This window comes from Rhea pennata, chromosome 3, assembly GCF_028389875.1.
Source record: "Rhea pennata isolate bPtePen1 chromosome 3, bPtePen1.pri, whole genome shotgun sequence".
Lineage (NCBI taxonomy): Eukaryota > Metazoa > Chordata > Aves > Rheiformes > Rheidae > Rhea > Rhea pennata.
The window spans coordinates 37,031,117-37,054,614 of record NC_084665.1 but is presented as its reverse complement, the minus strand read 5'-3'; the positions used below and the strand labels follow the sequence as shown (position 1 = coordinate 37,054,614).

Here is a 23,498-nt window from a genome sequence, read left to right as displayed (position 1 = left end):
CTCTATTAATGGTAAATGTCAGTCTAGAATTTGGAAGTCAGCTGTGCCCTGACAGCTCCCCTTTTGCCAGCTAGCTCCCTGCCCAGAGCAGGGAAGGGAAGTTACACCTCTGTGTACTCTACATCAGTTAGGAAAAAAATTGCAGTTTTCCATGTTCTGCTGTTCTTTTGCTTTCTCAGAAAAAAAGAGTGGAATTAGAAATTGCTGTGTGCTGCAAAGGAAGTTAGTTAGGTTACTTGTTATAGTTAAATAAAACAAGCTGTTGTTCAGATACAATTCCAAGTGTTGTTCAAACATTTCGGAAATAGCAAGGAACAAATGAGGTAAGATTTGCAGGACAAAAAACAAAATAGGATAACTGAATACAGATAGAGCTAAAGTTTTTCCGAGTGCATTAATTCTGCACCGTCAGCTAGTTAAATTTTATTTTAAACTATTCCTAAGTAGTCTGGATTAATAATTCTTCTTCAGGAAACGTAAGTTTCTTTCAAAAAATTACTATTTCATATTGCTATGTAACCTTAATTATATTGCGGGTAATCATAGTCATTAATGTTTTGTGCAGTAACATATTTCATTTACAAAACACATCAAAACCATTAACAGCTGCATATTCTGTAACAATAATCAGAAAGCCTCCAGAGTTATTTTCTTAACCTTGTCTTAGAAGATTAAATTGTATAAATTTTTATACTATCTTCATTTTACTTATTTTTTTTTTTATGTACCCTGATCTTGGATAGTACATGAGAATATATCACTAGGGAAATGTGAGATGTTTTTCTAGATCTTCCAGATAAGTTCCTCTTATGAAACTCTGGACTTACCAACTTGATTTACATTTGCCTTCAAGCCCAGTCTTCCCATTTGGATTACAGAATATTGTGCACTTAGCGAACTGTGTGGTGGAGTTTAATGTTAAGCTTTTTTTTTTGTTTGTTTTCTTAGAAATCAACGAGTGTACAGTTAATCCTGATATCTGTGGAGCAGGACATTGTGTTAATTTGCCTGTAGGATACACTTGCATCTGCTACGAGGGATACAAACTTAACGATCAGCAGACAAAATGCTCTGGTATGAATGGACATTTCAAAAATCTGAAATAATTCTGCTTTGAAATGCTTGAGATGTAGAGTCTAATCTTACCAACAGTTATGTACAACAGAGCAGCTGGGAGTTGCTTTCTCTAGTGGGTACTTCCTAGCTACACAGAAAAGTAGTTTTTCTACGTCAGAATTTGCAAATTTGGTCTTTCAGTCACTCTGAACTGAACATAAAGTTGAATAAAAGAATTTTCCCATTATGAGATGAGACCAAAAAGTGGTTAGATCATCTCTTGTCTGCTTTACATCAGTTATCTACAATCCTCGGAAAGAGACCTTCTGTTTGGAGGAAGAATAATCAAAGTAGTGCTTATTTCTCAGACAGGATGATTTGCCCCATCCTAGCTAGCTGCTCTGCAGCTGAACTAAATCTGTCATTTTGTTAGATCTTTCCTTCCAACCTTCTACTGAAAAAGAGAAAGTAAATTGTAAATGACCCAGAAGCCCATGAGGAGATTTGGGAAGCAAGGTCTTCATCTCCTTCAAGCTAACAAGTTCTCCTGGAACGGAGATCTCTGAAGAGTATGAACAGAGCCCAGATTGGCTTTGCATGAGCCATTTCAGATCTGGAAGCAACTATACCAGTACCTTTCCTTTATGCAGATAATGCCAGTTCCTCTGTAACTTGGATCATGAAGAGTTTATTATATGATATTTTCAAATTATATATATCAACTTTTCATGCTACCAAAAGTAGTTTCACAATGATATCTGTGCTATTACATGGTGGAATTACAATACTGAAAGATAATTTACACACACATACACAGCCAAATGGCAACTTAAAAACCTTCTATTTCATTCTAATTGTATTAATGTTTTATGCTTGCAACTTATGCTCAGTTTGTCCTCAGTGTATTGTACAGTGAACCATGATCGGGTCACATTCTTCAGGCCAATGTAATATTCATATATTCTAAGCCAATGAAAATGTGGATTTTTTTTTCAGTTAAAACTATTTAATGCATCTTTTCATGTAGGTCACAGAGAGGAAAGCGCAAGTGCTTTTAAATAGTTAAAATAGTTAAAAGATCAGTCTTCTCAAAAGCCTAAGATAGAGTGCACGAAAAGAATTACAACTAATTATGTTATCCTATAGTCTTACATTTTTATTTCTTCTGTAGATATTAATGAGTGTAATCAGATGCCCCATCTATGTTCCCTTGGACGCTGTGAAAATACCGAAGGAAGTTTCCTATGTATTTGCCAAGCTGGATTTATGGCTAGTGAAGATGGAACTGACTGCGTTGGTAATTACTGGTTGACTTCATAAAAAGTAAAGATGAATCAAGAAACTTATCCAAAACTCACTGAAGTCCCCTTTTCATTTTCTTTTCCTCAATGTCATTGGTACTGGACCGATGCCTGAAAGTGTTTTAACTGTTTCTCACTAGTATTGTGGAGGGGAAAGTATTTGAGTGGCTTCTACTGATATACAAAACTGTCAGTTGTTGAAAAACAAGAATTTATTCAATATCATATTCTTTTAGGAAAACTACCAGTTAACAAAAGCACCTTCTGAGATGGGCAATACAAGAATTGAATACTCTCAATCATTAGCAAACATGACAGGCCATAGGTTTAAATATAACTGCCGTGGACTTCTAGAGCCAGAATGGACTGAAAAGGCTGTGAGCTCCATAAAGTTAGTGCTGCCCTGGGTGTGATATACACTCAGTGAGATGCTCTGTGTTTGCAACCACGTGGCTGCTCACTGCCCTTCTCCTGCAGCCAGATTGTTTCTAGATTTCATTCCGTCTGATTTTACAAGCAGTGAATCAAGATGGAGCTGCTCATTAGGACCAGCTGCATGGCTGTATCTCGCAAACCGCTTGCAAATCCAAGTGTATTTTATTTATTTATGTTTAATTAAAGCAGAGTTTAGGGGAGAAGCAAGCATTTGGTAATTTCATGATGAAGTTAAGTTTCTCTTATTTTTTTCTTTTCCATCTTCCTAGATTTTGATGAATGTTCAAGACCTCATACTTGTGGGGAAGGCTTTTGTATAAATACTGTTGGTTCATACAGATGTGAATATTGTGACAGTGGATATCAAATGAACAGAAGAGGTGAATGCGAAGGTAGGCTTGGACTTTTCACCAGTAGTAATACAGTAACATTTGCCAAACCAAACAACTGCAATAGGAGGAGCCATATGTTCACATTGACTGTAATTTATTGACTATTGTTTCTGATCTCAACAGAAAAATTTAAAGGTACTTCTATTTTTTTGAATAAATCTGACTATTAGTTGGAAATACTAAAATAATTCATCCTCAAAATAGATTTTTTTCATGTGTAGCTTAATATTTTTCTACCTGATACACTCATTTAATTCATTTTAATCTCCATTTGCTATTTGTTTTCAACAAGAATGTCTTGGCACAGTAGTTTTATATCTATTTATGTTCAGAGTTCGCTCTTCTCCATCCCACTCTGTGCTTAGTTTCATCAGTAGTTTCTCTTAATCTTTCTGCCAGATATCTCTCACAGCTACTTTGTTCATTTAATTTGCCTTCAGATCATTTAACTTTCTGCTATACAGCAGCTGAAAATGTCATAATATTCAAAAGGGCATTGCTTGTTTTATCTACAGTGTGTCTTGGATGATGAAGCGAAGTTACCATTTATTCATATTGCAAAAACAGTGCCAAACATTACTGCTGCTTGGAATGATTAACAGTGCATGCTGTTCAAGGGAGGCTCAGACCTGAGGCTAGAGCTGCAAAGGGAGTTTTCACAGGGTGCAATCATAAACAAGAAACCCTTCTGCATACTCCCAAACGTTTTCAGTTATTTGATGTCTGGATCTGCAATTCAGTTTCTAGTACGTAGATTTAAGACACTGCAAAGGAACTCCCCTGCTACAAACACAACCCAAAATGGCTCATACCACTTCATCTCAGGACAGGTTTTTGAACAGCACTCACCACAGAATCTGCTAATGTTATTGTCAGTTCTTTTTTTTCTGTCCACTGACAAAGTTTCTGCTTTGGAAAAGATTCATTGTTTCTCTTTTCTCCTATGTTAATAGCAGGTAGCAGAGGATAAGTTTTGTTTTTTTGTTTTAATTTGGAAATATACAGCTAGCAGGTATTTCATGTCACAAGACATCCTAGGACATCCGACCTTCACAACTTCACATTACTTTTCAGTGTGATATAGTTGCCTTTTTTGTTTCTTCTTTTCTAATTTTCAACAATCGTGAAATTGGGAACTAAAATCCACAGTCAGCTACTTCATTTTAAATATACTTTCATTCATGCTGTAGTCTAAGCTATATAGGATAGAATAAAATTGCTGACATGTCAGGTTGCCTAGCAAATAACCTAAAGCTGCTGTGGATGTATTTGTTGTTCTGAGCTTTACTAGAAAATTCCTCTGTCTATTTGGGCATTTTTTTTTTCCTATTTACATATAAATGTTTCACCTACTCTACTCTTAAAATTGCTTCCTCCAAGTCTTGTCTGTCAGTAGGGAATCCACCTGACTAAAATAGACTAGAAATCAGAATATCACAGTGCATCAAATTTCTTATTAGCCTATATTTTAAGTATTGTGGTGATAGTCTTCTATCATTTAACTTAATAATATGTAATTCTCAAAACCAAAATCACTGTTGAAAGCTATTTAGGGTTGCTTAAGGGGAAAAAAACCCCTCCTACACTAAACCATCAAACCAAGGAAATGACACATTCAGAGAATCATTTCACCATGTCATTACACTTTACACACTGCAGTCACTGTTCTGACAGATTCCAGATTCCACAAATAATTCCATTCTATTCCGTTCCGCCTCCTACTGCTTCAGGAACAACAGCAAGAATTGGCCAAGCTGCACACAACATACAGGTCACTCACGCTCCCTGCCCCACCTTAGTTCTACCCCCAAGACTTGCACACACAAGCTGGAGTCACAGCCCCAGCCCCAGAGACATAGAGTACATACATGCTCTTCTTGCCAAGTTCGTCATTTACAGAGAACACTGTTACCAGCACAGCTGGTCATCGCTGCACACGATTAAAGGTTCCTGTAAAATCTTCTTGCGATATCTTTTAGCTTTGCAACATTTTAGGCTTTGTTTTGGCTGAAAATTTTTATACTAAATACTTAACTTGGGTTGTTTGTTTTGAGAGCAGACACAGTGCAGGCATTCTGAGGTTTCAGGGGAACCCTGCAGCTCAGGGGCTGGGGTGGCCTGTTGCTGTTCTTATGAGAAAGTACCTTCAGCTGGACAATTGTAATCCCGTGAAAAATTGTGATTTGCCCACATACAGTAAAGACCAGCTTGGAGCTGGGATGTTGAATTTTTTTAAGGCTTGACCATTACCTAGTTTATAGCTATGGAGGTGTGAACTTGTTCCCCAATCTATGAATAAATTGTCTCCCTGATGTTACATGTGCTGGAGGATAAAGTAGTCCATAACTGTAGAAGACACAAAAGCTAAGCATGGGACAAGGAAATGGGAAGAGCTTAACTGAGAACTGGAATCTGGGGTTAGAGGTAGCTGGGGCTGTGAGGATTTTAATAATTCTGTGCACTTCAGGAAACAACGATCTGGTGAGAAGGTTTATAATTACTGTGTGATTAAAGACATAATATGAGTACTCAAGAGTGGAAGCAGGCTGGCTTGATTCAGGCTGCCCATGCAGTTTTAATTCTAGTATCAACTAATTATTGATCACTTGATTTCAACTTGTTTTTGAATGTAATTTTTGGTATGCAGTGTTGTATAGATTGCATGCATAGCATGTCTTGTGAATTTCTTCAGTGCAGAATGAGAAGTTATTGGTGGATGCTCAGAACTTGGTCTTGAGATCCCTGAGTTTTTCAGGGCATCTGTTACTTCATCATGCATAAACTAGGTTCTCTCCTGATGCTGTGGTCTGTAGATCACCCTAAACACTGCCAGAATACTCTTCAAAGCCTCACAGAGCTGTGCTGCCTCTGCTTTCCTTCAAACACAATTAACTCCTTTTCTCCTGCAAACAATTTATTTGCTTACCATTCACAGTTAAATTCATAGTCCCTATACTACGTACATACTGCCTAACTACAGGGCACAGGAGAATTCACAACAAATTCTTATTTGCTTTGCAAATCTAGAGCTACAATTTATTTTTTTATTGCAATGTACTTCTAGAGTCTCCTGAGAATGGCTGTAGGAGGTACCTCAAAACGCTTCAGTATAGTAGAAGTGGTGGCATAAGCAAAGGTGTTCGTCTTGGCCCATCTAAGCCAAAAGTCTGATCTGCTGTATCTTGTGGAGAGCCTGCTAAGGATGCAAAACGTAGTAGAAAATTCAGATTCAGTTGCATGAACCATGATCTAATTTATTACTCAAGGTGATACTCCTTCACTGGCACAAATTTGCACTAATTTGGACCTTGGTGGGCCTCTGACTGAAAGTACACAACTTTTTAAGTTTATTAGTAAGACATAAGCACAGTCAGAATAATCAGATTAGTTTACTGTTCAGTGTTGTTTTATGATTCTGACCTACATTTTATTTTCTCTTTGTATTACAGATATTGATGAATGTCTGACCCCAACAACGTGTCCAGATGCACAGTGCATTAATGCTCCTGGTTCTTACCAGTGCATTCCTTGCAGAGTGGGATTCAGAGGCTGGAATGGACAGTGCCACGGTATGTTCAATACGCTTCAAGGCAGTGTTGACTGATTGAGACAGATAACAAAGAGCAAATTAATGCATTGTGAAAGAAGAAATAAAAATATTTTGCAGCTTTGAGCGTCACTTCTTGGGGCCCTACTGGAAACTAAAATTCAGCTTCAGTTGTGAAGGATATCCTGTCTGTTGTGAACCTTCCTGTTTGCTCTTTGAGTGTGTACGCCCATGCACTCTATTTTTGATAGCTGGGTGTTTATGGAGTAACCATATTATCTAAATGTAACATAGGTTTATAATAAGTTACCTAGGGAGCTTTAAATTATTATTGTTTTAGCTCAGATTGACAGTGTACTTCCAAAGCTTATCTCCTTATCACCCCCAATTGCTGCAGTCGAGTTCGATTCATGAAGCCATGTAAAAGCCTGTGAACTGGATTTGTTTGGACTGAAATAACACTGGAAGATGGGCGTACTGTGCTCCAGCTACAAATGGGCATTCATTCCGTGGAGCAGTGAACCTTCTGAAAAGTTGTATGTTGTAACTGTCAGGGCCTCAGCACCAGTTTTGCTGTACAAATTCTCTCCTTTTAATCATCCTAACACCCTGCTTGCTGATGAAGGCATACTGTAGTGGATAGTTACTGTCTGAATATCTGCCTCTAGCAAGGTATCAGCATGTTATAGATGCATCATTTGGTCTTGTCATTTGACTTGCTGTGTACAATGCTAGGGATCCAGTTAGATTTCGAAAGTAATACAGAGGTCAGCAGAGCAGATCGATGTACTTCTAGCTCTACTATAAAGAGCTTCAATAGGATCAGTTACAGATCTGAACTTCCATCTCAGGAGACTTAGGTTGTCTTCTTGGCTTTTTTGCTGGCTCTGTGGGTCTCTTAAGAGTCTCTTAAACCTTTAGTCCCATCTGAAAACAAAAAATAATATTGCTGACTTCAAGTATATAAGAAGCAGATGTGTTACTTAGTTGGAAGTTTATGTGCCTCATTGCTAAATTAGGTTCTTTTTAACAGATTCTTAGATTCAAGCATTGAGAATATCACGTACATTAAGAGCGAAGTGTATATGATTTATTCAGTGAAAGCATTCTGAATCAGTAGGGAACTGAGAAATTACTCATGCAGCAGGATAGCAGCAGTGTTATCTACTGTGGACTGTAGTAGCACTAGGACTGTGGCTCTGCCCTGTCACGTTTGGAAGATGCTACTTTGTATTTCTAGCCAGAATGTAATGAGGTATAGTACCTACAGCCCCAAGATATACAGGTTCAAGAGAAGAAAGAACTGTAAATTATCTGAAATATAGATGATAATGATGATTTCAGTTGTATCTGGGGATAGATGGATGTTGACTGTCAGATTGTACAGGAGCTTATAAAGAGTCATGAATGATAAGTTAACCTGAGGAAAATAGTTGCAGCAGATACTCATAATAGCTAATAGCAGTTATGACGATGAATTAAAGAATTTTAATCTTTCCTGCTTTCTCTAAACTGGAACTGCCTAAATGACTCAAGTGCTTCAAACAATCAACAATTTTACTCTTTTGTGTTGACAGATTTAGTGTGCTTTGTGGTGGCAAAAGACAAGATAATTGAAAGTAATATAGTTTCTGGCATATAAAAGCAAATCAGATTTAAATTTTTTCTGCATCACTGAAGCTAAAAAGTACAGCATTTTCCATACAGAGGGACACCTGCTTGCTATTAATGACATTCCCAAAGTAAATTAAATTTGAAAATGAACCTCTTATTTTTTAAATACCTCTAGAAAAAAGACGATTTTGATTATTTCAGAACACTGAATTAATTCTGGCTTGGTTTGTAGCAGAAGCTGTTACTTTTTTATCTGCTTTTCTTTTGTTTCTTTTTGTTTTATACGAATTGCATTCAGGAGGAATTCTTGAAGATGTTTCTTTAGTAGTAATATTGCAATTCTTGTGTTAACTTGCGAGAGTGACTTCTATGCATAGCTTGTGGAAGAAACATTTCTTTCAAATCCCCTGCAAATAAATTTGGCTTGTCTCTGGAACAAGAGTTCTTACCTTACTTCTGAAACTTCTGCAATAAAGATTTAATTCATTGAAGTTTCTTGTTGCCTTTATAGGCTAGCCTTCTACATGAAGTGCAGAAAAACCCTTGAAATTTCCCTGGGGTTGGCTAAGTCCTTCAGAGCCTAATTCCTTTAAGTTCCTTTGTAAAATGTCATCTACAAATGTGTCACATGTTGCAGGTGTTTTGTATATAGTCTTTAATTATGTACTGGAGAACTTCTCTAACCTCTGCACTGTCCATTGATCAACCTAACTATGCATCCAGCAAAAGCTCAGCAGCAGAAAATGTGGCCGAGTTCTGTACTAACTCCATTACCTCATATGTAGGCCTAAACTCCAGGTAAACAGGTGGAGGCAATGAGTAGCAAAGATTGGGGGACTCTAATCAGAGCAAGTGTTTTGAACATGGTTTCAGAGAGAACTTCTAACGCAGCCTTGACAACATGAGCTGTGTCTGCAGTAGACTTTCCCTGGAATGTTCCTTACAGTAACAGAAAGATTAGTGATAACATTGACAAAGCACTGGCAGCTGCTAGTGCTTTTATCACAGAATAACTGTGATATACTTGTGATATAATATCACTTTTATCATTTATCCTTTCTAAGAGTAAAAGTGTGTAATGCGAGAATGAATGTGCCAGCCCTTGCTGACCTTTTGTCTATACTAAGCTGCACTGATTGAAGCCGTTGTAGGAAAATTATTGTTAACATAATCTTATTTAGGTAAGGATGATGCAAATGTTGTTAGTTCATAATAGAACTGATATATATGTGTGTATATATATATATATATACATACACACATATATATATACACATATACATATATAAAATGTTTATTAGCATAAACTAGAGTCCCTGCAGTACTAGAGTGAGAACATTGGTTTAGTCCATGGACCATGAATAGAGCTGAGTGTTTGAGCACAGGCCAGACCAAGTTTAAATCCTTTTAATTAAAATCAGAATTACCCCAGAACTAACAAGCTCAAAACATACAGAGAAGCTCCTTATAATCTTGCTTATTGCAGAATTTGAATAAATTCACAAGCCCAATTGAAAGATGGCTGATAGTTCCTTATATGTTTATGACTTTTTTGTGTTCACAGATGTAGATGAATGTCAGTATGGCAATCTCTGTACAAATGGACATTGTGAAAACATTGAGGGGTCTTTCAGATGTACTTGTGGCCGAGGTTTCAAACTCTCTGCAGCAGAGGATCAATGTGAAGGTAGGAAGGAATATGGCTAAAATTGATAATGTTGCACATACCACATACTGATTGGATAATATTTTTTATCTAGCTTTATATCTCTTAATAGAGAAAAAACAGAAGTACACTAAAGCTAAATAGCTAAAACTAAGTAAGCCAAAAATGTAAGAAAAAAGATTTCCATATCATGGCTTTCATGGCCGCACTGTATGCTTTGTGTTTTGTTATAAGACATCTGAGGGTGAAAAAAGCTAATCAAGAACATGTAATATTTATATTACTGAATTGATATTCCTGACACTTACATTGTTTTAGAGGTTTAGGGACCCTAGTTTTCTCTGCCATAAACTTTTAACATGGCATTTGCCGTGCTTTTCTTTTTTCTTTCTCCCCCCCTCCCTCCCTTAATGTGGGGCAGAGAATCAAAAAAGCCAGGCTACACTCAGCTTAGCGCCCAGGATGAGCGCCAGAGCTGATGCCTACATCACTGCATTTCAAGTAGTACATCTAGTAGAGAGGGAGAGAGAGACCGGTACCATAATTCTAAGAACAGTACCTGAACCTCCAGTGTGTCAGGTCCTGCATTTCTTCCACATCTAAATTCTCATCAGGGCAGTCCCTGTGGAGCAAAATTAAGTCTGAATTCAGAACACAGAAGTCTGGAGGGCATACAGGAGGTATGAATATCCCCTTGCTTCTTGAACAGCAGGCATTAGGGACTCGTTGAAACCCTTTTACAAGGATGAAAGCTGTGGAAGCACACAGAACCCTGAAGGAATTTCTTCTAAACCTTTTTTTATATTTTCCCCTTTTTTTTCTATAAGTGTTTTGGTATAGCACCAAAGAGTCAGGCTTCTGAGTGCTAGAATAATACAATAAAACTAAATGATTATTCATTTAAATTTGTCAGGAAATTTGAAACAAACTATGAGTGTAAGTTAAGTGTCTTGAGTGAGTTAAATGTGCTGCCCAGGACACACAGCAGCCTGGTCTTGGGGAAAGTATGTAGACAAAGTTTGACTGCTTCCTCGGAGCGTTTCATGGAAAAGGGCCCTTGCCAAGCTCAGCTGGCATGTGCAGATGGTCTTTCTTAAAGTGCACTCTTCTGAAGGACAGCCCTTACTCCACAGCACCGTGTACATGCTTAGATACTTCATGCAGCCCCAAAGACTTCGGTGATCCTTAAATTTAAAACTTCTGTGGTCACCAGGGACCATTACTCAAAAGGTCAGACTACATAGCCATAACACAGACCTGAAAAACCTCATTGACTAACTTCCTGCTGTTGAATTAGAGTACATTTTTAGAAAGACATTCAGCCTTAGAAAGACATTCAACCTACCATATCGATTTAATTACAGTGTGTTAGTTGTATAAATAAGGGAGGGGAACAGGCTTCCTAGCTCAGACAGGTCATATACTGTGTTCTGAATTCAAAGTGTTGCTCCCCTTCAGTGCTTGGGGATTTTCATAGGAAAATTTAAGTTTGCTATTCAAATCCATCTGTTAACCCAGGCTGAACCCAAGTTGTGAGATTTGAAGTGCTGAGGGCTAAACAGTGGTTGTGGAAGTGGAGAGACATTTCCCCATACTTAGAGGATTAATACTGTTACAAAGGCAAGTATTAAAAGGAACCTTAATATACAACTTAAAAGTGCAGCAGCCTGGCAGTGTGCATCTGAAAACCCCACCCTGTTAAAAGGTGGTGATCCTGCTGGAAAGTATTTTGTGGGTTTTGCTGACTCACTGGAGCAGCTGGCTTGTTACCTTTGCCAGATATAAGAGAAACAAAGGAAGCTCTCAAGCAGTGTGTGTGCGCATGCATGTGTGCATAAGTGCATGTGCACTGAGGGATATATTGACACTAAAGGAGAGAATGCTGAAAGCAGTCGACTTGTGGAAAATGTCCAGTCTGCCATTTCATCTGTTTTCACGTGTTGTGTCAACTGTCTGCATTTGTTAATAAACCAGACCAAGAGAAGGGGAACTTTATTTTGACACTCGACTTTGCTGTTTTGTTCAGAGTTGATTATTGCATTATTTCCTTAGCAATTGGTATTTTCAAATGTTTTATGTTGTCACTGTCTCCTCTGCTACAGATATAGATGAATGCCAGCAACAATCACTCTGTGCGAATGGACGCTGCAGGAATACAGAAGGGTCTTTCAGATGTATTTGTAGCCAAGGTTACATGTTATCAGCTACTGGAGATCATTGTGAAGGTAAGGCTGTAGACTTAAGGTATTGATTGATTTTTTTTTCCAGTAATATCTTAAATATTTCATCCGTAGGCACAAATTCTTTTGAGGATGAGGCATAAAGATGTATTGCCCCTCTTTTTTTCTGAATACCTTACTGTCAACCATTTAACAGGCTCTGCCTACACAGCCACATGTTTAATGGATTCTCAGAAACAGCCCTGTTATCCTTACACATGCAGGAAATCAGCATCTGTGTTTCTTACAGTAAGAGTGGGAGAGCAATTGAGCATCCTTACCAAGAACAATTAATTCTTTTCAATTCTTATTGCTCAGATTCTGACACAGAGATCCGTGTTTGGTTCTGAATTACAAAGTTTTCTACCAGCATGCACTATTGGCATGGGGGCCTGCTTAAGTTAAAACTTCTCCAGCTGGTAGCCAGCTCTGATCTGTAGCCAGCCACCACAGTCGCAGATGTGCATTGGCAGGAGAAAATAACGTAGTCTAAGATGAGCTTCGGGTAAATATACTGTAGGTCACAGCTTCCGCTGTCTAAGAAGGCAGTCTACATAGTGATCTTTTAAAAACAAAAATCAGAGGTGAAAAATGTATAGCAAACATGGGGGGAAATACTGTGTTATAGAAAACAGCTGCATTCTATGACTTCTCCTGTAAGAAAACTTACTGTCCAGTAATTGGCAAACTTTCTAATCAATTATTTCAAGCATATTCTCTTTCCTCTATCCCATGTCTTGGAGCCCTCTAAGTTCACACTGCTGGCTATACCATCTGGATACGCTATGTAAGTTGGAGTCACTTTTGCTGCACTATTCATGATCACCCTCAGCATGTGACATCACTCACCAGCAAGCTTCAGAACAGATTCTACCTCAGTTGCTTCCTTATCTCCCACCTTAGGGAAGAAAACTCTCTCAGTTAAGCTCTTGCCATGCGTGTGGTATTAACACAAATAAACTTACCAGTCTGACTTTCCAGTCACAGATGCTCCCTGTGACTACTGATACAATCAAAAAGACACAGCTCCTTATTGCCATTCTACCTAATAGTGTTCTGCTGTTAGGTTATTCTCCACACACCACTCTAGGAGGCAGTTATCACCTTCTCACCCACAGCAATGGGTCAGGAATCCTCCTTTCCAAGTGATCCAGACAGAAGAGCAGTTCTGCTGTGCCAGCTCAGTGCTATCTTCTCAAGACAAACCTGTGACATCAGACCAGGCTTCATCAGTGCTAATAATGCTGGATTGTCCACATATGAAGAGTAACAGCATGTCTTGAAATGCTCAGCAGCTAGGTACAAGAAAATCTTAAAATCTTCTCAGCAGGCTGATTCTCTTCGGTACAGAGCTGTTTGGAGAATCTGGTCCTAGAAGAACTTAACAAGATCTTGTCAGAGTTCCTGGTGAACACCAGCATCAGTTGAACCAGCTTTAAAGAAAATGTAGGCTGATGATACGAGCATTTGAAACTTGTGTGCTGTCATCGGGCATCAAGATCTTCATGAGTTGTGATAGATGCAGAGACACTGTGACAAGAATCAAAGGAAAATGTGGTGGAAGGGATCACTGGTCCATCCTGCCTCACAAAGACAGAATGGACAATAGGTTGTTATTCCTCACAGATATTCGGCTAACCTGCTCTTAAAAAGCTTCAGGGAATAAGACTCCAAATATCTTTTCAAGCAGCCTATGCTAGTGCTTTGCTATCCTCGTGTTAGATTTTCTTTTTCCCAAATGTGCAAATGCAGTCTTTATTGTTGCAGTTTAATTATATGATTTTTTTATTCCTTGTTTAAGGTGAAGAGAGTAAGATTCATTCTTTCCTCTGCATAATAGCCAGAGACCCACTTCTTGGATATTCTACTAGCAGCCTTCAGAGGTTTTGACAGCCAAAATTGCCCTAAACATGTACCTGTGAAGGGTGGTAAAAGGACTAAACATCTCAAGCATGAGTTACTGTCTCAGATTTTTCTCTAGATTCTTATGTAGGAACCACAGGAGCTGTGAAGAGCTGCATCAGAGAGGGAAGGTTTGTGTCATATATAGAAATAATGTGTTTTGACAGTATTTGGCAGAAAACATCATCTTGTTTTGGGGCTTGGCATTAATTCAGAGCAAGGGAGCCGTTAATTTTTTCTCCTGCTCCCGGTTAAAATTAATGGCTGGTTTAAATAAACCACAATTTGCTTCTCAATTGAAAATTATTATAAAACACATCATTTTTAAAGGGTCACAATTTTGTCAGAAATAAGTGCAATTTTATCTGCAGTAACATTCAGTTATGCGCAAAAGCTATCTTTATTTCTTAGTTTTTGTCTAATAGACAAAATCTCAAGGACAGTTGTACTCTGATGTACAGTGAGCTTTCCAAAGATAAGTGTAGAAAGAGGTCATCTTGTCTTTTTTAACTGCTATTGTTATGAATTCCTGCAAAGCAGGAAATGTTACAATTCTAATCAACTAAAATTCATCCTTAAGAAGTCAGAATAATCAAAAGGCAGTAGAAAAAACTCTTTTTGATACTTGTTTTTCAGAGGAAACTATCTGTCCTATTAGAGCCATAGACTCAATTAATTACAAGGCAGAGCCCTGTGGACACAGAGGAAAGTTGCTCGTGAGCTTTTTTTCTTAACCTGATTCTCTTTTATTTTCTGTTTGTTTTATAACTAGAGGCATGATCATGAAGTACTCTGGGGCATCTTTAGCTGTAGTGAAACACAGAACTGTATAATATCACTGGAACGTAGGCACTTGCCAAGTTAATCTTGTGCCAGAAAAACTGTGAGCTGTTTCCTTTGCTGGGGCTGCCTTCAAACACTTTGAAGACAAGAGAAAGTAGAAACTATAGGTGGGGACAGTGGAATTCATTCTGTCAGTTTCAGTGGTTTGTGGAGCAGATGCTACTGTATAACCAGCAGTGCCCCTTAATTGCAGTGTGGCTATGATGAATCCTACGCCTGCAGGATCTAAATCACAGCATGGTTGTGTCAGTTCTGGTTCAAAACCTTACAGCTGCCCAGTAGTGAAATACATACTTAGGAAATCTTTGGATGGACAGCATAGAAAAACATTTTACAGGAGGTCACCAGGGGAGAGTGCTGTGGTTATATGCTGTAAACATAAAATACTGTGTATGTTTGTATTACAAGCATGGGGAAAATTTCTTAATAAAAACAGTATTGAGGAAGATGTTAGTATCCTGTTCCGGAAATATTTGATTACCTTCTATGCAGTGTGTAACCTGAGATGTACCTTGCTAATGTGTCAGCATGTTTATCCCATGGATGCTGAGACACAGGGGCTGTCTGTAGACCTGACGCTTGGTACTGGGAACATAGTATATAGGCAACTGAGTGCTCCACCCTACATGTCCTGACTCTTGAGCTGGGTTTATGGCTTGGGTGTAGCACTATGTAAAAGCTGCTTCCCGACCCAAGTTGCTAAGCCTGCAAAATGGCAGTACTGCATCATGTGAACATCCTCTGAAAAAGCAACTATTAGCCCAACTGTATGGTCAGAGCAGTCCATGTCCTACAGGTCTCCTGTCTGTGACGCTGCTGTGCAAGTAGTCTTCAGAGGCATGTCTTGGGCTAGTGTGACTCACGAGCTGTGCTTGAGCTTGCATATGCTCTGGAGGACATCTGAGTCAGATTATTTCCAGCTCATGGTTGTTTGCATGATGGTTTAAACAAGTCCAAATGAACTTTTACAAAGTACAAATTTATATTACTAGACATTTTTTAGTGTCTGTCTTCTAAATGTACAGCTGCTTGGGTTTTCTTGTTAATTATAACACTCCAACACCACAGTCACAATTAAGGTAGGGGAGACATTTGTATTAAGATCTGTTGTGGTTACTTTTGCTAGAGATACAGATGGCTCATGTTAGTCATGCTTGCTAAGAAGAAATGACATGCAAACTCAAATTTTGCAATTTTCTAGCAATGCAAAAAGTGCAATGCGATGACAATGCAATGAAAGAGAATATGAAAGGACCTCTTAAAGTGTAGTAAATGATATTTTGTGTTTTTTTCCCTCCACAGCAGTTAAAGGAAACTGGTGCTTCAAGTTGCTACATTAGATCAAAATATCACTATTAAAAGTTTAGTCATTTTTGACATCGTCTAATTATTCAGTGATATTTTTATTTCAGATGTTGATGAATGCCTTCAAGATAGTGATATTTGCCTTGGAGGAAATTGCGTGAATACTGAAGGGTCTTATGAATGCACTTGTCCAGATGGTTTCCAGCAGATAGCCAATAGAGGGTGTCAAGGTATGGCATTGCTATAAAAAACATTCTTGTCAGTATAAATATGCAAGTTTACAAGTATAACTTGTGAAAGTTACAGACCAGGATAAAGAGGAGAAACTTGTATTACTATGATCTCTAGTGCTTTTTTCCTTTTCTGACTTAATGTTATAAATATATGCTGAGAAACTCTTTCAACAAGTTTAATCTCAGCCTTCATTACATGGAAGAGTTTATATGACGACTCAAAGAGATAGAGTGGTGCATTTTCCCACATTCTGGGAGCATTTAATGTGATAGTACCTACTGTATTTGTGAATCCATGCACTAACAGACAAGAGCAGTCTAGCTAGCACCAAGTCACATGAGGTAAATCTCTCTCATCTCTTACACATTTTGCAGTGCTCAGTGAAGGAAGGAGAGGAACAGAATGTGTTATCTGAGGCTAGCTTGACATTGCCAAACCCAGAAGTGCTTCTTGGCTTTTAGGTTTGAATGATCCCAACTCAATGCTGGCATGAGACCGAGGCATGCCTCAGGACTCAACCATACTTCTCCATTTTTATGAGGAAAAAAATCCATGATATTAGAGCTGGAAAGAGTGATAGGTCCAGGCATGTTTATGCTCCAAATGATTGGAGGACCAGGAGACTGGACTGTGCTTTGGCTCTTGTCTTACGGCACGGTTTGGATTTAACCAGTGAGGCTGTATTCCAAGTGATTTGTGTTGAAGATCTTATGCAACCAACTCCCTGTAAAATTTCTGAATATTAGACGTGACTGCTTTCTAACTCAGAAAGTCTTGCATTCAGCATAAGGAAATGCTGTATTAGACCTTGCTTTAGCAGATAACGGAGAATTGATCACAGGCTGTAAGTCAATGCTAGCTTTAATACCACTCTGCTATCTTCACTCTGCTGTGTAAACAAGAAATACATATACTTCCCAAAACTGAAAGCACTTATGAGCCAACTAAGGGACCAATAGTATTTTTACTATCGAAAAATGTGAATGAAAATTGGAAAACATTTTAGACAGGAGAGCTTCACTTGAAAAAGAAGACCCCTCAGAATTTAAAAATAACAACTTGCTATTGAGGAGAGTGAAGCTGCTTGAGAAGAAGCCAGATTAATAGCAAAACAAATGGAAGAGATACTATGTTTGCAGACAATTTAGAAAAGCAAAAACTGGACACAGCAAAAGAACATGTAGGAATCTGTGGTGAGCAGAATTAAGTACAGTTACACTTTTTTACAATGTTAAAACTATCTGCTGTTGAGCTGTCATAGGATGTTAGAGTAGAAATGTCATTAGTGCAGAAAAAACGGAGATCTTTGCTATATCTTCTTGTGCCATATTTTGGACTGGGCAAAAACTAGTCAAATCATAAATGATTAATTCTTTCAATTCCAGCAGTACTTTCAAAGGATTTTCCACAGCAGCACCTAAACTGAAACATTTTTAAATGATTGAAAGTTACTTCTATCAGTTGCTATCTGTAACAGCAAATAAATAAATAAAATCATTTTGTGGAGAATCTATACAGAGAAATTAGGAGCATGATAAAAGATCAAGATCATAGCCACTAGTAAAGAGCTATCTGGATCCTGAGGTAAACTTTGTGTGAGGAAACAATGTGCGTCTTAATACGAGACAGTTTTATACTGAAGAAAGAATCTCGGTCATGCTTGTGGGATAGCAGACTTCCTTCTGGGACATAGTGACTGGAAAGGATTTAGGGGTCAGTTATGTTCAGCTGAATGTGAGCTTCCAGTGCAACCCTGTGGCCAGAAGGACTAATGCACTCCTTGGAAGGTATAAAAAGCAGAGTGCTCAGCAGGAGTAAGTGGGGTTTATTTACTTCTGTCTTGTGCTGATACACCTGCTCATGGCATATTGTTGTACAGGGAAGTTCTGGTGCCCACAGTTCAAAATGGATGCTGATCAGTTGAGGAGCGTTCAGACATGAACCCCCAAAAGGCTAATGGGATAAAAAAGATTGAATTATTTTAAACTGTTTATTTTGACAAATGAAAAAATGAGGTGTGACTTGACCATAGCAGTACTACCTACAGAAGAAATCATAATTGAGCTCTTGACTAACACGGGCAAGATTTTGCAGATTATTGCAGGCTGCAGCAGCTGCAAAGTTGAACTAATTTAGACTAGAAATTATGAACATGCATTTTGTTAAGGAGCAAAGCTGAGGTAGCATGCAGCAGAGAGTCTAATAAAACATTAGAAACATTAGAAAGCATGCAAGCAATAGGTTTTCTTTTCAGATAATTTAAATGTTGTTTCCCTAACATTTTTAACTTTATTTTCCCATTTTTCAGTGTATCTTTCTAGTCTTATGTAGTCTACTGTTTTGTTTCCAGTATTTTTCTGGCAGTTTTAAGAAACAATAATCATGGCATCATATATACCAAGCATTTGGGACCATTCCCCATCAGCCAAAGACAGCATTTGGCTTTAAATTGTGTGAAATAAACTTACTGGAAAAGATGCAGCCCCAGACCTGCTGGTAACACATGAGGCTTGATGCACAGGTTGACCAGTGTACAGTAAGCAAAAAGCAATGCAGTGGAGCCATCTGAAAATTTCCCTATCATAGAAGAAATGTTGGCTAGTATAGAGCTTCTCCTGACATCTCATGAATCACACTCATCTGCTCAGCCTCATTGCAGAGTGGCATAGACAGAATGATAAAGCAGGACATACTGATGCTCATATGGAGCTCAAGAATGTTCTCAGAAGACTTGGTTAGTCCTGAATGGGAGCATCATTTACATAGCTGATGGAAATAAGAGCTTTTGAGACTTTAAGACTACTGGAACTTAGGCTTAGTAATGAGTATTGGTATGATTATTATTACTTTTTACTGTCTTTTTTTTTCTAGTAGGCTAGGCTCTGCGAGCCCAGCAGAAAATGTGGTCCTTCACTCTAGAGAAGATAGTCTTGAGCAGTTACAGTTATAACTGAAAATAAATTGAATATGTCAATAAAAAAAGCTGCTATTGCTAGCCATGTTCTGTGGCAAAGTCTTTCATGTGCATTAGAACCAAAATACCTTCATGTTTTTTAAGCTTAAAAGATAAAGTTTTTAACTGATAAAAGTAGGCATTAATTAATAATACATGCTGCAGTAACACATGCTAGAATAAATGCAAGAAAAGCATTAATGAAGGATTTGCAAAGCTATTAATGCCTCTCTGTTTTCAGATATCAATGAATGTGAGAGGTCTGACCTTTGTTCACCTCATGGGGAGTGTCTAAACACAGATGGTTCCTACCGTTGCATATGTGAGCAGGGCTTTTCTGTGTCTGCAGACGGCCGAACATGTGAAGGTGAGAAAAGTCACGCTATTGCATGAGTGTCCCCTTGCATTCCCATTGATCTGCTGTTACTAATTGGGTGAGTGCATAAGTCACAGTTTGAGTCTAAGATTCCAAAACGTGCATTAACTCGGTAGTCTGCCACATTAAAAGCCCTTTGTTCCCTTTTCTCTTAAATGCGTGGTTTGGTATATTGCTGTCTCTGTGTTACGAAGTTTAACAGGAAAAATACAAAATGGACAACGTAACAGAGTTGATGTTTATTAGAAGCCATTTGTTTTTCTTTTAACAATTTTGCCATCGTAACATTTGATTATCTTTTGTGTGTAAAACAAATTAATGAAAAGGAGAAAATACTGACCAGACTATGGCAAATGGTTTCAAAGAAGGGAACACTATACCTGTGTTAAAATATATGAAACCAGTGGACATCTGTAATAATATGAAAATCTATTCAGAGATGGAAAATAGTTTCTGTCTTATCCTGAGGGTGGAAGGAAGAAATATATACAATATATATGTAAATGGAGTTTGGTACACAGGTGCCTGATACTTTCTAAGTTGGTAGCCCTTACTGTCCAAAATATTTAGAATCAAATAACTGAAAGCTTCTTAAGTGCATTAGCAGCAAGCATGAACTGAGTGAGTGATCTCATTGCTGTTATGTTAAACAACAGACTTTTGCTTGTCAAGACCTTTTCTTTTTCAAAAAAAAAAAGAAAGAAAGAAAGGAAAAAAAAGCAACTCGAGAATTTGTAGTAAAATCTTGTCAGTTTATGGACTTTTATAATCTATGACAGGATCTCGGATGTTGTGAAATGGCAGAAATATTGGTAATTAGGTCTCTGCATTGCTAAAGCCAGCTAACACTTCACAAATATATGCATGTATGCTCATGCAGGTATTTTTCACACAAAGCTGTAAAAGTTGTTTCAGTAATAACACTGGTAAGAAACATCAGCCACAAGCCTGGAATTTAGGTGTGCCTAGGATTTTTTGTTTGGTTACAGCATGAGAAAACGTCCTATTGCTAATTGAAAGCGCACACTTGCTAGTGACACAGCTGTGCTGCACTTAATTTAAAGCAGAAGACTTGTGATCAATTATACCAAGCAGATATGTGGCTTTTTGTGGTAAGTGATGGTACAGAAAACAAAAATTTCCCTAACTGGATGAAAAGTGTTTTTTTCCTGTGGATGAGAGGGCTCTTCAAGGAAGCCTTGCAAAAAAATATGGTATCAGTTTAGGAGGGAGAAGAAAGTCCTACAGTAGTAGTTCTGCAGGATGCCTGCAGAGTCCTGGGAAGATTTCTCAGTAGCTCAGGATTGAAATCTCTGGGCGATGAACTGCAAGCACACAAGCAGTAAGCAAGCGAGCTGTTCTGCATCCTAAATTACATTCCAGCAAGTGTGTATATGATTGAATTTTTTCATGGGCCAGCTCTTCACATCAGTTCATTCAGGGCTAGCAAAGAGATTCTTCCTCCAGCTTAGAATGTGTATTAAAACTTCCTCCCCCTATTTTTACCGCAGGAAAAACAGCATTATTATTTGAGCTGGCACATAGACTGCTATATAATAACTAATATAATTACTGATGAAATAAAATATACTTTTGGCAAGAGAATACTGTTATGCTGGTGTAAGGGAATGAGTGCTATCTATTTAGATATGGCATAACATCAAATACACTGTGTTCTAATTAATTATTGATAACTAAAAAAAAGTCCAGCAGTATCTTTGGTGTTGTTTCCTCTCTAAACATTTACTTTATTTTTCAATCATACAATAAATTGAAAGGAACATTCTCTGATTGCTAAGAGAAAAGCCCAGTCAGGTGTGCTGGAGAGAGTGAATTTGAATAGCTCCAGGGACTGATGGGCAAGGTAGTATTTTATGGTTTCAAGTAATGAGAATAATTCCAATTTTTCTGATACCCAATTGTTAAAAACACATTCATGGACTCTTTTGGCAGCGTGTATGCATTTCAGTCAGTGTTTAGGAAGGACGTGGTTAAATGTATTCAGTTTCTCAGCAAGAAAAGTAGTAGCAGGTGTTTTGCCTCACTGTTGAGCATAGTTTAAAAAAAAATAAAAAAAGTAGGCAGAGAAGAATGTAGCCTGCTCTTAGTAGAAACCAAACGTTTTATTCTAGACCAAAGTTAGAAGAACTCTTACTAACCTTATGAAATCAATGTCTCAGAAATTAAAAAGGGCAGAACTGAACAGAAACATAGCTAAATAAAGTCAGTGATATCTAATTTTAGGGGACATACCAGAAACAATGAGCCCCTCTGTCTGGATCTCTGACAGTTAATGAAGTAGCATCGTTCTCAGGGAAGAACCATCACAGATGATGAAAGGTGCAAAGTTAATCTCGATTAGAACAAAAAAGCCAAAGTTTTACTAAGTAGAAAAGGATGAAATCACAAGATGCATTTCCAGGACTGTGAGTAGTCTGAGAGCTTTTTTAATGAAGAATAAAACAACAAGTACAAAACCAGTTGACTGTGCTTCATAAGTAATTGGTGGTGTGTATGGAATACAGATCAGACTTTATATTCAGCACTTGGAAAAGTATTTTAATAACTTGGCGAATCAAAGCCATTTCTAGTCTTGTGAAGCAGCAGTACTCCTTTTGTACCATGACTATTTCTCCATTCTGTCATTTTAATAAAAACAATTCTGGAGTTGAAAAAAAAATCATTTAAAGGGAGCACTTCAGTACTAATCTTTGTGCTGGTGTTGGTTTCAGGAGTCAGCTTTGTGCAAGAAGACAAGACAAAATAAAAAATTCAGAAAAAAAAGGAATGTGTGACATTCCAGGTGCTGGGAAAGGCTGTGGCTTCCAGCCGTGGGAGCTACTGTTCTTTACACTAGGTGCCTCTGCAAATTTACTTCTACTTAAGTGAGTGAGAATAACTGTTTATACCATCAGAGAAAGAACCCGAGGAAATTTTGCTGGATTCAGCTGCCCTTTTGTACCTGGGGAGCAGATTTTCCATATTTCCAGATTGTTTTTGTACGAGTTTGAACCATTTTTTGAAAAGGCAGAAACAACAACATAAAACATTTAAGAACCCCGTGTGGTTCAGCTCTGGTATGGAGTCTTTATGGCTGTTGGCCAAAGTAAACTCAACAGCTGTGGAGACTGTGTCTTCTTCCAAGGCATAGACAAACTTTTGTTGTAGCGGTGACATTCCTCGCCGCCTGGCCCAGGCTCAGCAGTCTGGCTGCACCACGCTCTCCGAAAAGGAGGCTGCCGCGTGCTCCCTAGCTGCCTGTCGAGCTCTCAGGGGTGCCTGGAAAGGCAGCGTTTTACCCAGTTGGCTCCCAGTTTTGCCAGTTGGCAAAAACTCAGGTTAGAGGTTCACCGATGCTTAAGTCAGTACCTGCCTCAGTTGCCTCTTCTGTCTCCATGCCCAATCCTGTATGTCTCCCAGTGGCTTCCTCGTTTGTCTCTCTTCCTGCTCTAGGCCCTCAAGCTTCGTTGCCTGCCTCAACAGGCACCCCAAAAATACTTCCTCACCCCATCCGAGCTCTCCACCTTTGGCTTCTTCCTTTCCGCTCACTTCCTGTCTTGTATCCTATTCTCCTGTCCTGGTCCACTGAGTTACGTCTCTCTGACCCTTCTGGATGCTTTGCATGAAGAGCAGATTATTGTGTGATGTTGCTTCC

At 38.3% G+C, this 23,498-nt stretch overlaps 1 protein-coding gene across 4 annotated transcripts in view; it reads left to right on the top strand.

Moving 5' to 3' along the window:
• Window positions 1–23,498, top strand: part of LTBP1 (latent transforming growth factor beta binding protein 1) — a 136,674-nt gene that overhangs the window by 74,379 nt on the left and 38,797 nt on the right. For all 4 annotated transcript variants that reach the window (XM_062572045.1, XM_062572044.1, XM_062572047.1 and 1 more), the window contains exons 12-19: window positions 949–1,074; window positions 2,228–2,353; window positions 3,062–3,184; window positions 6,634–6,753; window positions 9,910–10,032; window positions 12,114–12,236; window positions 16,388–16,510; window positions 19,709–19,834. In XM_062572045.1, the coding sequence (XP_062428029.1) occupies window positions 949–1,074; window positions 2,228–2,353; window positions 3,062–3,184; window positions 6,634–6,753; window positions 9,910–10,032; window positions 12,114–12,236; window positions 16,388–16,510; window positions 19,709–19,834 (990 nt within the window). The remainder of the gene's footprint in view (window positions 1–948; window positions 1,075–2,227; window positions 2,354–3,061; window positions 3,185–6,633; window positions 6,754–9,909; window positions 10,033–12,113; window positions 12,237–16,387; window positions 16,511–19,708; window positions 19,835–23,498) is intronic.